This window comes from Schistocerca piceifrons, chromosome 2 (assembly GCF_021461385.2).
Source record: "Schistocerca piceifrons isolate TAMUIC-IGC-003096 chromosome 2, iqSchPice1.1, whole genome shotgun sequence".
Taxonomy (NCBI): Eukaryota; Metazoa; Arthropoda; class Insecta; order Orthoptera; family Acrididae; genus Schistocerca; species Schistocerca piceifrons.
In genome coordinates this window covers 330,269,983-330,288,006 of record NC_060139.1, presented here as the reverse complement: position 1 = coordinate 330,288,006, position 18,024 = coordinate 330,269,983, and the positions used below count along the sequence as shown (strand labels likewise).

At 38.2% G+C, this 18,024-nt stretch overlaps 1 protein-coding gene across 2 annotated transcripts in view; it reads right to left on the bottom strand.

Annotated features, from left to right (window-relative positions):
- LOC124776547 (targeting protein for Xklp2-like) overlaps positions 1 to 18,024 on the bottom strand; it is a 135,622-nt gene that overhangs the window by 103,591 nt on the left and 14,007 nt on the right. For both annotated transcript variants that reach the window (XM_047251577.1, XM_047251578.1), the window contains exons 4-6: positions 9,492 to 9,615; positions 3,332 to 3,494; positions 3,133 to 3,256 (exon numbers count right to left, since the gene is read on the bottom strand). In XM_047251577.1, coding sequence (XP_047107533.1) covers positions 3,133 to 3,256; positions 3,332 to 3,494; positions 9,492 to 9,615 — 411 coding nt within the window. The remainder of the gene's footprint in view (positions 1 to 3,132; positions 3,257 to 3,331; positions 3,495 to 9,491; positions 9,616 to 18,024) is intronic.

Sequence of the window (18,024 nt, the reverse complement as noted above, 5' to 3'; positions counted from 1 at the left end):
TTCATCTTCATCTAAATCCTCTTCCATTTCCATAATATTGTCCTCAAGAACATCGCTCTTGTATAGTCCCTCTATATACTCCTTCCACCTTCCTGCTTTCCCTTCTTTGCTTAGAACTGGGTTTCCATCTGAGCCCTTGATATTCATACAAGTGGTTCTCTTTTCTCCAAAGGTCTCTTTAATTTTCCTGTAAGCAGTATCTATCTCACCCCTAGTGAGATAAGCCTCTACATCCTTACATTTGTCCTCTAGCCATCCCTGCTTAGCCATTTTGCACTTCCTGTCTATCTCATTTTTGAGATGCTTGTATTCCTTTTTGCCTGCTTCATTTACTGCATTTTTATGTTTTCTCCTTTCATCAATTAAATTCAATATTTCTTCTGTTACCCAAGGATTTCTACTAGCCTTAGTCTTATTACCTACTTGATCGTCTGGTGCCTTACAACTATATACACAATATTATGAAAAGAATAGTTGCTACTCATCATATAGCAGAGGTGCTGAGTCACAGATAGGCATAGCAAAACAACTATCACACAAGTAAGCTTTCAGCCAAAAAGGCCTTCATCGGAACTAGACAATGAAAGCATGCACGACCTGTCCCTGGCTGCCAAGGCCAGATATGTGTGTGCCTGTAATTCTGATGAAGGCCTTTTTGGCCGAAAGCCTACTTCTTTGACAGTCTTTTTGTTGTCCCTCTCTGCGACTCAGCATATCTGCTATATAATGAGTACCAATTATCATTTTCATAATACTGCCTTTATTCCATCCTGGACTTTCCATTCTTCAACTACATACACAGTTATCCAGCACATAGTTCTGTCTTATGCCACTAAGAACACAGCACATCATTGCAACCTGGGACCATTAGACAGGTCCTTGCCTACAAGGTAATGGAACTTTATGGCATAAAAAAAGAACTAAGTGTTACGTAAAATTATAGCTTAGGGAAAAATAATACTATAAGGAACAATAAAAAAAGTTTCCGTTTGAAGGAAGTATAATCCAGATTCGGTATGCCAATGAGACAAAATCACTGACCATTAAGGCAATCATTCCATTGGTGTATCAAGTTGAAGGTTGGTAAAACACTGTGTCCTGCAGCTTGAAAAAGTCAGTAACTGCCTGCTACACATCCTCTTTCAACAAGAAACTTCATTCCTTCAAAGCTTTTAAGGGTCCAAAGGCATGATAATCACATGAGATGATACCAGGACTATAGAGCAGGTGCTCTAGTGTCTCCCACTCTAGTTGGAAAGGACAGACTGCTACTCACGAAATAGAGGAGATGTTAAGTCGTACACAAGCACACCAAAAAGAGCGCTGTCCATTTGATCTTTTAGCCACAAGACCTCCTTCTAAGATAGAAAGCACATACACACATTCATACAAGAACAGCTCACAAACACATGACCATTCACTCTGGGCACTGAGGCTGGACTGCATACAGTAAATGCACCTGACACGAGAAGCAATCAACGGGTGTTTGGGTAAGGAGGTGTCTGGGACAGGGAGAGTGAGGGATAGCGGGGTACAGATGGGTGGGAGCATGCAGTGACATGTTGGGGACAGGATAGGACTGCTAGACACTGTGGGGGAGTGTGGTTTGAAGGGAAGCAGAAATGGAGAGAAGTGAGGAGGAGGAGGAGGAGGAGGAGGAGGAGGAGGAGGCTAGTGGGTGTCGGTGGGACAGAAGGCAGTGTCATGCTGGAGTGGGAGCAGGGAAGTGAATAGGTAGGTGAAGGACAGGGATGAGCAACAGCTGAAGCCAAGGAGGGTTACAGGAACGTAAGATACATTGCAAGGAGAGTTCTCATCTGTGCAAATCAGGAAAGCTGGTGTTGGTAAGGACCACCTTGATGGCACAGACTGTGAAGCAGTCACTGAACGAAGCACGTCCTGTTGGGTAGCATGTTCAGCAACTCTGTCGTCCACCTGTCTCTCGGCCACAGTTTGTTGGAGGCCTTTCATGCAGACAGACAGTTTGTTAGTCATCATCGCCATGTAGAAAGTAACACAGTGGTTACAGCTTTCTTTGTAGACTGCATGACTGCTTTCACAAGTAGTCCTGCCTTTGATGGGGTAGGTGATGCTTGTAACCTGACTGGAGTATGTGGTGGTGGGAGTATGTATGTGACAGTTCTTGCATCTATGTCTATTACAATGATATGGAGCAGGGATGGATGAGGATACTGAGTAGGTTCAATGGCTGGCAGAATACTACTGTGGAAGGGGTCAGGAGAATATTCCTCATTACAGGGGAAAAGGACAGGTAGTCTAAATCCTGGCAGAGAATGAGATTCAGTTGCTCCAGTCCTGAGTGGTACTGAATCATGAGGGAAATGCTATTTTGTAGCTGGATGATGGGTACGTGGGAGGTATTAGTGACTGGAGGGACAAGGCACAGCTGATCTGTTTCTTTACAATGTTGGGAAGGTAATTCTGGTCTATGATGGCCTCTGTGAGACCCTTGGTATATTCAGAGAGGGCTTGGTCATCACTGCAGGTGTGATGGCCACAGGTGGCTGGAAGGAACTTATTGATAAGAATGGTGGCAGCTTCAAAGGGGAGGAATTGCTGGTGATTGGTAAGTTTGAAGTGGAGAGAGGTACTGATGTACTCATCCTTGAGGTTTTAAGACAACAGTAAGAACAACAGAAGTTTAAGGCTAATGTGACTGTACACTTAACATAAGTAGGGATGACACTTTACATCCAGATATCTGAGTAACTACTAGCTCATATTCAACTCAGATCAAAAAGAAGAAGAATTTATAAACATACAGGCAGACATACATTAATTAAATAAGTTCAGTAAATAAAAGTGATACATATTTAGCCATAAAGAATCTTATTCATACGCATTCTCTGAGCAGGGGGTCAACATCATTGTATTATTGCAAGGTTTTGATAGTGATGGACAGATTTATTCTGTAAAGATCTGCTATTTCTGATATTCAGTCATTAATACTGGAAAAAGAATTAAATTGTTACTATGCAGTGGTATGGAAAAAAAATTCATTGGCAAGATGAAGCCTAAATCAATATTGAGATACAGCTCTGCATTAACTTTCTGACAATGCTGAATTTCCATTTTAGAAATTAGTTTCAACTTTTCGATAACAGAACTTACCAACTTCTTTACTTCAGTCAAGTTAAATGGACTAGGCTTTGTCACTGGTTTCGGCTCAACTTTCTTAAGTAATTGTGGTTCCTTTAAGATGTCTGCTTTCAATGGTGCTGCCTTGAAGATGTACCTGAAGCATTAAAATTAATGTTAACAACACGCTGTCTTAATGCAGTATTAAAAGATTGTTATTTCAGTAACTTACTTTTGCATTTGCTGCAATTCAGCTTCCTCCCGTTCCTCTTTTGATGGGTAAGTTACTGGTCTGACACGTAAATGGGAAGTGAAGTTAGGTGACTGTGGCACAGTACAGCGCAATTTCTTGTAAGATGGATTTATCTGGCTACCTTGCCATCTCTGTGAACCATCTGTAAAAGACAATAATGAATTTATCAAACTCGCAACACTGTACAGGAAGATACACAAAGAGCACAGAAAAAAATTACAATGAAAGAATTAAAATATTACTGGTTTTGGAAATCTTAACACCAAGAATAATTTTATCAAATAATGAAATAGCAGGACACCAAAAGCAATGTGTTATAATGATAGTTGGAGCAGGCAACAGTTTGGCCAAGAATATAGGAAACACATCAAAGAGCCTTCGTGAAGATAGATGCAGCATCATCATCAAATACATTGGGGGTTTGCAGAAGTTTTGCAGTGGCATGATCAACCCTGGATGAACGAAGTGATCAGGCAAGTTAACCAGGAACTGATCAAGTTGTTGCTAAGTTCGGATGGACCTCACATTGATGACGTGTCAGTTGGTGTTATGAAAGGTGGGGAGAATACATGGCTTACATCCTAGATATATTAACTCAACTAATAACTGAACATGTAAGGGGTGTGTGTGGGGGAGAGGGGAGGGGCGGGGCAGGGCAGGGCAGGGGCAGGGGCAGGGGCAGAGGCAGAGGTGGAGGAGAGGGAGGGAGGGAGGGGGGGGGACAGAGAGAGAGAGAGAGAGAGAGAGAGAGAGAGAGAGAGAGAGAGAGAGAGAGAGAGAGAGAGAGAGAGAGAGTTGCACTATCACATACATGTGAAAGTGAAGCCTTTTTTTTAGGTTAAATACTACATTCAGACAGACTGTTTTAAAAGGGGTCTAGACAACTGAAATGCCACACACCAAAGAATCTAGTATGAATACTATTATGCGTCAGACTGTCAGTACTGAAGCTGCACCGCTGATCTGTTTTTACAATGTAAAATGTCAAAAGAAAGCTAATGTATTATGTCCTGCCAAACTTTACAGAAGTACCTTGAAGGACTTCTGTGAAGTTTGGAAGGTAGGAGACGAGGTATTAGAATAAGTAAAGCTATGAGGGCAAATCTCAAACCTTGCTTCGATAGGTCAGTCAGTAAAGCACTTGCTCATCAAAGGCAAAGATCCCAGGTTCAAATTTTGGTCCACACACTTATCACATCGTGTTATTTGGTGAAGTTTTTAATTCTACACTGTGAAAGTTCTGTGTAGTTATGGCCTTTCCTGAATGCCAACACTCATGGACCTTCTGCAGCAAACGGGTGAACATTCATGCTCACACACTTTCAGATTAACTATGCAGTTATCCATTCCAGTCAATATTTGTACAGATATCTGAACTGATGGCATATGGACTACAATCTGTAATCCCCCCGAGTCCACTCAATTTTGGTATTCTGTGCAGTGTTGAATATTATAACTAGACAAAGGTGAGCAGGAAAAAAATAAAAGATCTTCTGTTTGTTTAGTTACAACTGCATTGTTTCTTTAATTAACGACTGCACACTTGTCTTTGTTACCAATTTTTTTCTTTATTTTTAATGTCTCATGACATCAAATCTGTGGCATTAGAATAAAATGTATGACAAAATGAAGAAATATACATTACAATGAAGGAGTGAAACTGAGTAATGTACCTTAGTGGTAAAACTGATACATAATATCCCACCACTTAGTGTTCCATTACAATATCAGCGTCCAAGCTGGCTGAGGCAATACAACATTTTATAAAGTAAACTACACTGAAGAGCCAAAGAAACTGATACACCTGCCTAATATAATGAAGGGCCCCCACGAGCACACACAAGTGCCACAACACGATGTGGCGTGGACCTGACAAACATCTGAAGTAGTGCTGGACGGAATTGGCACCACGAATACTGCAGGGCTGTCCATAAATTCGTGAAAGTACAAGGGGGTGGGGATCTCTTCTGAACAGCATGTTACAAGGCGTACCAGATATGCTCAATAATGTTCACGTCTGGGGTAGGGGGGGGGGGGTTGATGGCCAGTGGAAGTGTTTAATCGGATGTGTGGGGTGTCGCATTGTCTTGCTGGAATTGCTCGAGTCCATCGGAATGCACAATGGACATGAATGGATGCAGGTGATCAGACAGGATGCTTATGTACGTGTCACCTGTCAAGAGTCATATCTAGATGTATCAGGGTTTCCCATATCATTCCATCTGCACCATTACAGAGCCTCCACCAATTTGAACAGTCCCCTGTTGACATGCAGGCTCCATGGATTCATGAGGTTGTCTTTCCTTCTCATCCTGTCCCATAAGTCTCCCCTGACCCGGGTTCTGGGTGACTTTTCTGAGCTGTACCCCTTGCCCTGAACCTCTCCAGTCCTTTTCCGTCACCCCTCTTCCTTCCCCTTCAACTCATCTCCCACAAGGAGCCACTGGCTCCAAAAGCTTGTAAAAATTAAAGCCTTTTGCATGTGTATTCCCTGCCACCGCTTGTTAAGTATATTTCTTTATCTATCCATATAATAGAGGGAAACATTCGACATGGGAAAAATATATCTAAAAACAAAGATGATGTGACTTACCAAACGAAAGTGCTGGGAGGTCGATACACATACACACAAAATTCAAGCTTTCGCAACCAACGGTTGCTTCATCAGGAAAGAGGGAAGGAGAGGGAAAGACGAAAGCATGCGAGGGTATACCTGTCCTTTTTTTCCCCCCCCTAAGGTAAGTCTTTCCGTTCCCGGGATTGGAATGACTCCTTACCCTCTCCCTTAAAACCCACATCCTTTCGTCTTTCCCTCTCCTTCCCTCTTTCCTGATGAAGCAACCATTGGTTGCGAAAGCTTGAATTTTGTGTGTATGTTTGTGTGTCTATCGACCTGCCAGCGCTTTCGTTTGGTAAGTCATCATCTTTGTTTTTAGCTATATCTTTATCTATCAATTTACATAATAATATCAAAATTGCCCGTTTTTGTTGTTAGAAAATATAATAAGGTCTAACATACTGTTAAGGGATAAATACTCTCAAGCTTTACATCAAAAATGTTTAATTGTTTCTGAAAAGCAGATCTAAAGTCCTTTATTTTCTTGACTGTACCACCACGAGTCACATTAGGTCCCATAAAAATCTGTTTTTATATTATAGCATGTAATACATTCTGTATCCCGAAGTTCAAGAAGATTCCGGAAGTCTTCACATAAAATCCAAAGCTGCATCCCCTCCCATGTAGTTATGATAACAGTTTGAGGTTCAGGTGACAGACAGGCTGCTCCAAATTTACCTGAAGGAACTGCATAGTTTATCATTGATAAAGAATGGTATTGCATAGGCAAATAGCTTGCCTGAAATACATTGTTACCTCAGGCCATTTTACAGTTTATTACTCAGACGTCACAGGTGAGAAGCTGCACACTTAACTAAAGCTGTGTAGGCCCCAGAAATTTGAAATTACCCTCTAACAAAAGGGGCTCATGAAATGAGTAGTGTAAGCATTCTGATCCATAGATGGAAATTTATTACGATGAAACGTCCGAGAAATAGCACCGAATTTTGGGACTGAATATTTCGGCACACTGAATGGTTTGCACCTTTTTTTGTGCAAGATACCACCATAACCTCTTACCAAAACTGAACAAAGTAAACCCTGAAAGATGAATATTTTATCACAGTTGAAAATGGATAACTGCCCAGAAATATTTTCAGTGGTGGTGGAAACTGCAAAGGAACTGATCAGTGACACTTTTCCTTTATAGTTCACAAAGTTTTGGCTTATTATTTATGAGTAAACAAACAGTCAAGTATTGTTTCATTTACATTACATTACATTTACATTAAATTACAAAATTAAGTAATGAGAAATTATTTCAAACTGAAAACAAAAATAAGTGGTGACAAATAGATTTTTTTTCAAATTCTGGAAAGATGTTTCAAATAGCAGCAGCAATTTTTTAACGAAAATAACCAATTTTTGAAGATATAAGTAATTGAATAGGTAAAAAAATCTACTCACCAAGCACTAGTACGAGAACATACATATAAAAAGGTATTACAGTTTTCAAGCTTTTGGAGTCAGTGGCTGAAAGGGAAGGAAGAGGACTGAAGGAAAACAAATGGTGAGGTTAACAAAAAGGAGTAAAGTTCAGAAAAGTTGTTCAGAATCCCAGGTCAGGGGAGACCTACCAGATTGGACAAGAAGGAAAGACCTTCTCATGCCATCTTTTAAGTCTCCCCTGACCAGTGGTTCTGGGTGACTCTTCCACACCCTACCCATTTTACTCAACCTCACCAGTCCTTTTCCTTCAACATTGCTGCTTTCCCTTCAACCCTTCTACCAGAAGGAGCCACTGGTTCTGAAAGCTTGCAAACAATTTTTTGGATGATAACTTGATACCATTTGTAAAGTAAATTTTGAATCGAATTAATTTCTGTATCAACTGGAAGTCTAACTCCAAATGTCTAATCATGTCGACCAAAGATGCTCATATTACATTTCTTGCCTAATTACATCACGACTGCCACAAAATGCCATGAGAATGCAAAATGAAAATACTTTTCGATTCCACTTCCAGATCGGCCTATTACATGGCTTGTTGGAACAAAATTCAAAGCTAGAAATAAATAACTAATTCTTTATAACATACAGACTGATGGAAATCTTTTTGCCTTACTACAACATGGCAGACTATGCAGATGACAAGAATCTGCAGGCATGTCAAAGTTCCATACTCCTAGACGAGACATCTAAATCCAGGTAATATAGATATCACTATACTAATCACGTGATTGTCTCTGGGTGTGTAATTTAATATCTTAACATCTTTGCACTGAAAGACGTACATTGCTGGTGATATTTCTGATGTTGCGTCTTATATTCCCAATTCTGTTCTATGCCTGTAGTTGTTAGTTGCCACCATGTGGGAAGGCAGATATTTATTTGGAAACGTTTATGATCGTTATTATGTGATGGGTTGTGTCGTGTTGTTTTTACAAAAATAATAAAATTATGTAAACAAAAGCTCTGCATCGTTTCATTTCAGATTTAGTACATGAACTGGAAATCCTGAATTTCTCCTTGTAGAACCAGGATCCACTCAAAATGGATACTGAGCTAACAACTAAATGGAATTTAAAGAAAACTACATAGAAGAAGCAAGCTAATTAACTTATTCCTATTTAGATAGTGTTTTTTCGCAACATTATACTAATTCACCTTGCCTTTGTATTTTGTCATATGCTGTATACACCAACGCATGCCACTGAATGTCTGCTGATCATTTCATTTTAATAAATCACTGAAATAAGAAGAGATGTTAGAAACTTCAGACACTATTGAACTCTCATCAATGTCAATCAACATCAGATTGTTTAGAAGATGGCGATTTCTCAGAATGCTCTCACGGATATTGCAGTAAGCGTGCTATTTCAAAATTTTGTTGAGATGATAACTTCTGCATGTCAGGTTAACGCAGGGAACTGTGTGATGCTTTTGTATCGAACCAAGCAGAGCTAGATGAAAGTTTGGCAGTGGGCGATGAGGAGGATACAGCTGTTAGAAACTAGTTTCTCTCATTCAGTGTAGATGAAATGGTTCTGGCCAATAACCTCCTTCAGCAACAACTCTAACCAGCACACTGTGCCAGCAGGAAAATAAATGACGTCATTTATGGAATTTTGTGATAAGCTGAACGAAACACTTTTCGAATATAAGCAATTTTTACATCATTTTGGATGTTAATTTTAAATCAAAACATCAGGTGGTGGTTTTATGTGTGACTAAACTTAATATCTACCCAGTTACTGAAAAATGTGTAGTATTAGTATTTATGTTAGGATTTGCTAATGCTAAGTGAGGTGTGCTTGAGATCGAAGAGTACTACCTAAATGACCTATAAACTTCCAAATTCTGATTGTGACACTTTGTTGGAATATTGGAGTTAAAGGATTCTTGGCACACATGAGATCATTTAGTTTGTAACCATTCCAATTACATGTAACATGACAGTCTAAAAAACTTAGGAACATCTGGTACTCAGCCAATAGTCTAAATACAAACCAATTTGATGAAGCCAATTCCAAACTGCACAAGATGATTTTAACTGGTCAAAAACACATAGCTGTTAATTACCTATAACAGGCCTTGTATGGAACCTCTCTGGTGTACTTCTCTCAAATTTGTACATAGCTTCTGCCATACTCACAAATTTCTTCTGTGGAGGCTTCTTTTCATATAGCGACTCATTTGATTTGTTCTGAAACCAAAAACATTTAGATTATAGTAAACAAAAGTGAGCAAAGACAACCACTCACCAGTACATGAGAGATGTGTTCCTCATCAACTTAATACAAATGCAATCCCAAAAGTATATACTTGGGAGATACTTAAACAACAGTTTATGTTCTACGATAATTACATCATTTGCTAGATTGAAGAATGCTTCACTTTTACATAATCCATATTTTGGTTGAAGCATTTTTATAGACACTACAGCAGTATCCACATCATACTCTCCCACTGGCATGTTCTTCAGGAACTGTTTAACATTATCCTTCACCTCGTTATTGGAGGTGAACTGCCATCAAGACAAATCTTTCTACCACTTGGGAGACAGGTGGTAAAAGCTCAGTGTCAAGTCTGGATTGCATGATGGGTGATGGCGATGTTCCAACCAAAGTTTTGCAGAAAACTGGTGGTTTGGCAGACATGTGGAAAGGTACTGTAAGGGACAGCACTTATGCTGTTGCTCAAATTCCTCTTCTCTGGTTCTGAATTGACCTTCCGAGCTTTTTAAGTGTTTTCTCACCCTGTCGATGTTTATTACTGTACTAGCAGGCAGGAAACTGAAAAATAGTATCCCTTTCAGACCCAAATCACAGATGCCATTACTTTACCAGCAGACTGTGTTTGTCTGAACTTTCATGGCTTGGGCAAAGGCATGCCTCCATCTTTGCTACCCTCCCTGTTTATCTTTCCCCAGTTGCTTCATAACCTGGGTTGTGAGTAACTGAATCTACTTTCCTTCTTCCCCCTTTTTCCCCTCTCCCCTCCCTGACGAAGGAACAAAGTTCCGAAAGCTAGGATAAAAAATTTTCTGTTCTGTTTGTGTATCTGTCGGCTGTACTGAGCTGAGGTAAATACTGGCCAGTACAGATCCCATTTTAACAGCATAATGCACTCTGATGATACCGTTTCCACCAGGATCTACACTAAGCACTGCTTGTGATTTCCACACTGAGGCAGCACCAAGCACCAACTGGAACTAAGGTGTCAAGGCACTCTAACTAGTTAGTTCATGGACTATATCCCCATTCCTTTTCATAACAAAATACTAAACAATACCAAAATCTAAGTTAACGTAAGATCTACAGGTAGTACATTCAGCTGCTACAAAAAACATTTCCCAACACCATCACAACAAATTTTACTAAAAACAGCACATTTTGGACAGATCTGTACTGTGTGTATGTTACTGTTCTTAATGCTGTTTGTTTTCAGTTCTGAACTTCAACATTTAATGTTTTTCATGTGTGTTCAATATATGGCATTTACGGGTTCGCTTGAGTAAAAAGTGACATTTAGTGAAGTCACATTGTGTTCTGTGATTGGCTAACAGAAACAGAGTGTGTAGCCTCCACACTGGTTGCAATAATTGTTGGTTTTCATATTTGCACTTGTGTATCATGAAGATATTCAGTTTAAATAATACACCACATTTGAGATATTTCAAAATGCATAAATTTTAGTAGTTTTTGTTGTCATATAGCACAGATGGGCAACCAACAGCCCATGGGCCGGATGCAGCCCATGATTAGTTTCAACCCAGCCCATGGAAGAAATTTGCAAGAGGGGGAGAGAATTGCTCACAATGTACTCTACCCAGGGTCTACATTTGGATATTTTCACCTACACTCTGCTCCCCTCAGGTTGAGCTCATAACATAGGCAAGTGAAGGTTTTTTTTCTCCGCACATGCACAATGATATTTCACTGCCACTAGATTTGGATAACAAAGAGAAACAAGTTTCCAGTGTGAGTGTGAAGTTATGGCCCACTGCTCATGTGCAGTTTGTAGAGTGTGGGAAATGGCTCACTACCTTGAGAAGCACTTTCACTTCTGGACCAGTGCTGAACCCCCACCCACATGTGATACTGCTTGCTGCCAAATTGATAGGTTGCAAACATTGGAAAATGGTAACAACAGCACAAAACTTACCGACTACTCACAAAATGTACTGATTTGGACAATGGCAGTGGGATGCCATGCATATTGTTACATTCCAGATGTATACGCAGCCGAGAAAAATAAATTCCCGGATTTCCCAGTTAACAATGCATTTTTTCCCAGGAAAAAGCACACTTTTTCAGTGTTTAAGTCACAGTAAACTTTCCCTCTTACATCAAACAGTTTAATAGTTTCTGTAGCACTGAAATCGAGATTGCGATGCGTTTTTATAAGACAGTCATAGTTCACGTCACGTGATATCGCCGAGCAATGATAGCAGATCTTCAAATCATAGAACACGTGGTGTAGTCGGCCAATAGCAACATCACTGTTAACAAGTGTGAACGTGCAAATGGGAAAAGTTAATGGTTTAAATTAATGTGTATAGTGTATCTACAAGAAAAGCTAAGCTTTCAAATATAATATTGGACTTTTTTTTGCATGTATTACACTTTAAGATACATCACGCATAATGACGTAAATGTCTGGTCTTGAGATACTTTTAAGTGGCTGGCCTTCAAAGTGTTATCCTTTAAATGAGAGTCAAATGGTCTGTGTTTTAATAAATTCAAAGGAAATTCTCACACGAAACATAATTCATCTCGCACAAAATGAAACTGACTGTTAAAGTAATGCTTTTCAGATCACCATTCGCAATATTTTCCAACTGCCTGGCGATCTGTTAGAATTCATTTCACCAACTGTCAGAGCACAAGGGAACCGGCGGTACTGCATGGGCACAACTACAATTACATAGGAAGCCAATATGTTTATACGTTTATAGCATTAAGAGATCTTACATAGCAGTAACAGGTCTTACATTACATCTACACGAAACAGGACATCAGATGATACTCCAACAGCATCAGACTTCCGTAAATCATACTAAAACACATAATTTGGTTTAAAGTGCAAATTTGAATGTCCAGATTCACAGAGATGTAGGTCCCAATCTGATATTAAGCTTCGCACTGTGGTTTTCGGAGTGCAAATTTTCTTGGAGTACCAGTACTCTATTAGCTCATGTTTGGTTCTTTATTATGACATAATGCCATACATGCCAGAAGATGAAAACGTACATTTGAAATTCAGCAAACAGTTGAAATTGGACAATGGTAAGGGATGAAACACTTCGTTCCAAATAAATTAACTGCCTCTGTGGAAAATACTAACAAAAGGCAAATTTCTTTAGAAAATCAACAGAAATAACTCAATTATTCTGCAAGGGGATTAATGCTTGACTGCCAAAAACGTGAAAATAAAATAAAATCAGAAAACTGAAACTAGTAACATATTTCAGCCATATGTAATTATGTGAATGCATTTTAGTTCACTTGACAGCTCGCAGCCACAGGATTCTATTTGGTTTTCAATTGACATGACAGTTGTAAACGAAGGGGAAACAGCTAAATCACTAAAGTAAAAACTCAAGACTGCCCTGCACATGTACGAATATGGCAGCCTGGGCGTGCCAGACAAATTTTTCTGGGTAGCATCTGGCTGCTTGTTGCTACTGCTGATACAATTAACAGCCACACTTCAAGTAGCCAGAAGCGGGAGAAGGTACTGCTCATACGCGACTCAACTGTGCATGCGCATGAGCCCGCTGGCAACTGTTGAAACGAACCTAATGTGAACAGTTGTGATGTCACGCTCATCAGAAGCAGTTTGTTGTTATGAAGAATTGCTTGTCTTTGACCTGTTTTGCTGTTGACAGATGTTTGGGTGTGAACTGTGTTTCACTGTCGTAAATGGTGCATTTCATTTGCAACTTAAGTTTTATTTTATTTTATTTTATTTTTTCCCCTCTCATTTATGTTTTAGGGCTGCAGTATTTTTCTGCAGTGTGGCAGGACACAGTAAAATTATTTGTCAAAATATCAGTTCTTACCAGTCAAAATTACAAAAATTTAAATGGAAACTAAAACAATGAAAAACTCTCCGGTTTTTCCCGGCTGTCCCATGGCGTATAAACCCCGTACATTAATCCATGAACAATAACGTCAGAGATTAGTTTTGGCTTTATGCACCAAAAGTGCTTCCACTGCATCACATGATGAAGCGGCACGTAAGCGGATCACCAAAGCTTGCCCATGCCTGTGCTAAGGTTTCGGGAAATGTGACAGTGGCTAAATATGTTGCTGAAATTGCATACATACCCTTGTCTGGCTTTGACGGTTTTTTTGTTTCCCCTGTTTGATGTTATATCGAGTTTTGATGCATCAAGTTCCTACACTATTGTGCTAAGCTTAAGTTCCAATTTTTTTCCTAATAAACTGCATACTGGATTCGTAATTTACCATTTTCAGACTCTCAGTATGCTTCAGTTATTCCACAGAAAATGAAAGTCCCAAGAACTCAGGCACAATATATCATTATTAGTGTGATTTATCCCACTAATGCCATCAGTGAAACACTTAGCAGCTAAAGGTAACACCACAAGTTTAGCATGCTTATTTTTTCTAATCATTCGGGGTAATTTCATGTGAAATCACCCAGTGGCCGTTGCCCTTATGTCACAGATTTTTCTGAAAATTTGGCGTAAGAATGTACATAATGAGTTGGGGATAAAATATTTTTTCTGGAATTTTTTGACCAAAATTGTAATTAGGAGACCATTTTGAAACGTGGGCCCCTTCTACCAAATGGCGTTGAGAAATAAAGTGCCTTGTAAGTTTGTAACCACTATAACTTTTTTTATTTATGTATCAATTTTATTGAATTTGGTGTCATTGGAAAGTAAAAGAATAGAGCTATAATACAAAAATTATTAAAATGCTGTGTCTAAGCAACAAATGTTTGAAACTTTGTAATTAATGTAATTTCTGACTTTTTTTTTGCCAAATTTCAGGAATTTTTTTTTTCAGCAGAATCACAAGTTTCACCATCTGAATTTGTGTTTCAAATAATTCCTACTGCCATACTTTTCAATTTAAAAAAAAAAAAAAAATCAGAAAGGTGTTTGTCCTCTATTGTTAGATCTTAAACTTTTTCAATAATGCTGGAATAAATAATTGCTTTAAAGAGTAATCAACAATACATGAAACAACAATGAAATATTCAGTCTAGTAGCAACAGTCACATGCAACACAGGCTGTGTGACTAATTAGATAACAAGAAAAAGTTTCAAACCATCCAGTTCTTTTCTGCAACTTACACAGTTGATTAAAAATCACAATCGAAAACAATGTTCTTTAGGTTTTGCGTCAGCAGTTGTGTGTCAGAAGAAAAGTGGTAGCAGAGAAAAGCTTGATTTAGTAGATATGTCAAGCCTGAATCAAGCTGATACTGAATTATTGAAGCTAAGAAGCACCTGTGAAAATATTGAGTTTGTTTGTTCTTCTCACAAAAGGCTCTATTTGCGACATTCGAAGACAAAGAATTTGCTGTGGCCCTTTTAAGAAGCATGGTAAAAAGGCTGCTAAGAAATCTACTTCTTTAACCATGGGAAGGAAATATAAAACCCTTGGACTTAGGGAAATTTTATCTCCTATGGGGGATAACCTTCCAGGGATGGATGAATGTGACATTGAAGATCAAGAATATACACCAGGTCCATCTAGAGCTCTTCAAAAACTTAATGATAGTTGTGAATTAATTGAAATTTCACCATTTAAGGTTACCAGAAGATTCGACCCAAGTCTCGTCACTTAGCTTTAAAATTCCAGCAAACAGATCAGAAGTGCTACATGTTCCAGTGAAAAATGTGTGTGAAGAAACTGGCAGAGCTGAATATACAGACTGTAATATTTTAATGCAAAAACTTAAAGAGAAATTCATCAGAAGTTCTGTTCAAGAAAAACTACAACTACTTACCTTAGCACCAACTGCACAGAGTAAAGAAAAAACCCAAATGTTTTTAACACTACTGAATACATGGTAAAGAAATTGAGGGTACTGCTAAAAGAAAATGGTATTTTGTCAAAAGGGAGTTATAAAGTGGGAAACAGAACAGGTAAGGATGTGGAAAAACGTGTCCAGTATTTTTACTGTGAAGATGATATAAGTCGCATTTCTGCTAATAAAAAAAGACTGTCTCTCTGTCTCTTCAGAAAATGGCAAAAATAGTGTACAAGACAAAAAGACTGATTTTACATAATCTGAAAGATGTATACTTAGCTTTCAGAGAAAAATATCCTAAAGATAAAATTGGTTTTACTAAATTTTGTGAACTTAGGCCAAAAGAATGCGTTACTGTAAACAGTCGTGGAATGCATAACATATGTGTATGCACATATCACCAAAACGTAAAACTTAACGCATGCAGTAGATGTGAAAGAACCGTACACTGAACTTCTACAGAAACTTGTGTGTAATCTGGAAAACGAGGAGTGCATGCTGCATTACTGTTCTCAGTGTCCTGACAAATATGAACTGCACAATTTTTTAATGGAGCTGGAGTCCTTACAAGATTGTGAAAATGTATTCAAACAACGGATGCAAGCTGATCGACCTACACTGGAGACATTAATGAAGATGACCGATGAATTTGTTGATTATTTCATGCAAAAATCTTCAAAATTTAACACAACATCATTATGTATCAAAATCTCAGAGTTACTACTTTAAATCGAGCAAAGAAACCCTCCCTGATACTACATGCACCATTATAGTGGATTATGAAGAGAACTATACCTCTTTGCTTCAGGATGCTGTACAAGGATTTCACTGGCAGAACATTTAATTCACCCTTCATCCTTTTGTGGTGTACTTTAAAACAGATGATTGCATTATGTCAATGTCATTGTGTTGTACAAGTGACTGCAGCATGATACAAACACATTCTATGTTTTCCAGAAAACTGCTCTCACTTATGTATTGGAACAATTACTACACATCCAGCATGTTATGTGCTTCAATGATGGCAGTTCTGCACAATATAAAAAACGTCAAGAACTTTTTAAATTTGTGCCATCACAAGCAAGATGATGGAGTAACTGCGGAATTGAATTTTTTTGACACTAGTCATGGCAAAAGTGCATTTGATGGAGTTGGTAGTACTATTAAACGTTTAGCAACAAGAGCAAGTTTACATTGTTCATATGACAGTCACATTTTAAGTCCAAAAGATATGTTAACATTTACCAAAACTCATGTTCCAGGAATAGAAACCTTTTATGTTACAACAGAAGAGATAATAAAGTTCACAAACATCTTACAAAAACGATATGAGACTGGTTCTACCATTCCTGGGATGTGAATCATTTTTTCAAACCACTGAATGAAGACTAGTTTCTGATAAAGCGTGTTTCATCATCTACTAAATTCATTCAAGTTCCTCTTGAAATTCAAAACACTGCCTCTAACACAAAGAAGAAAATTTGTCACAGCTACCTACAATAACCAGTGGTGGCTTGGGAAAAATCTAGAGATAAGAGAAGAACACAGAAATGCAAAAGTCAAGTTCATGATTCCAAGTGGCCCTTCCTGAAGTTATTCATGGCCACTTCACACTGATGTTTGCTGGATACCTTATGAAAACATTTTAATGGCTTTGCCTGCTCCTAGTGCAAGCACAAGTACTGGTCATTTATTTACTTTTGAATCAGACAAAATATTGTCCATTGAAAACTTGTTTCAAAAATGAATGCTCTTTAGAATTTTATGAATGTGTTTTATGAGAACTGATCATCATTTGTGACCACTAGGTAAGAGTCACAAAGTTAAACGTGTATATTATTATTTATGTTCTTTCTGTTTTAAATGATTAAACAGAACAAATATCCTTTGTTTTTTTTTTATTGATGGCAATAGGAATTCTTGGAGACAAAATATAAAATGGTGGAACCTGTGATTTTGACAAAAAAATTCATGAAAAAAAACACTGAAAAATGACTTTAATTACAGATTTGCACATATTTATGTGCACAGTTGCTGCATTTTTATAGTTTAGTGATATAGTTGGTCCTTTTATCTTTCTAATGACACCAAATTGAATAAAATTGATTTATAAATAAGGGAGTTATAGTAGTTAAAAACTTTCAACCTACCTTTCGTGCTGACGCCAGATCGAGAAAATGCTAGACATTTCCAAATGCCGCCCCCCCCCCCCCCCCCCCCCCGACTACAGTTTTGATCTAAAAATATCTGAAAAAATTTGTTTTACGACTTTCTATTTATGTACTTTCTTACACTAAATTTTCACAAATATCTGTGACATGATGGCAACGAGATTTCTTTATTTTGGGTGATTTTAAATGAAACGAGCCTTCATGAAACTCTCACTAGTTGGTGCCATTCCTGTACTGTAGAGCATTCTATCAAGAAATTTACAATCTTTGCATACATTTCCTACAGCTGATAAAATTCCCAATGCCAGAAACAAAACTATCTTCAGCACTATAAAAAATTAACATTAAATGTCAAGTAACAGCACATCAAATCATAATAGAGATATATATAGACAGTCGTTCAATAGTCTACTCTGTTTTCACTGTAA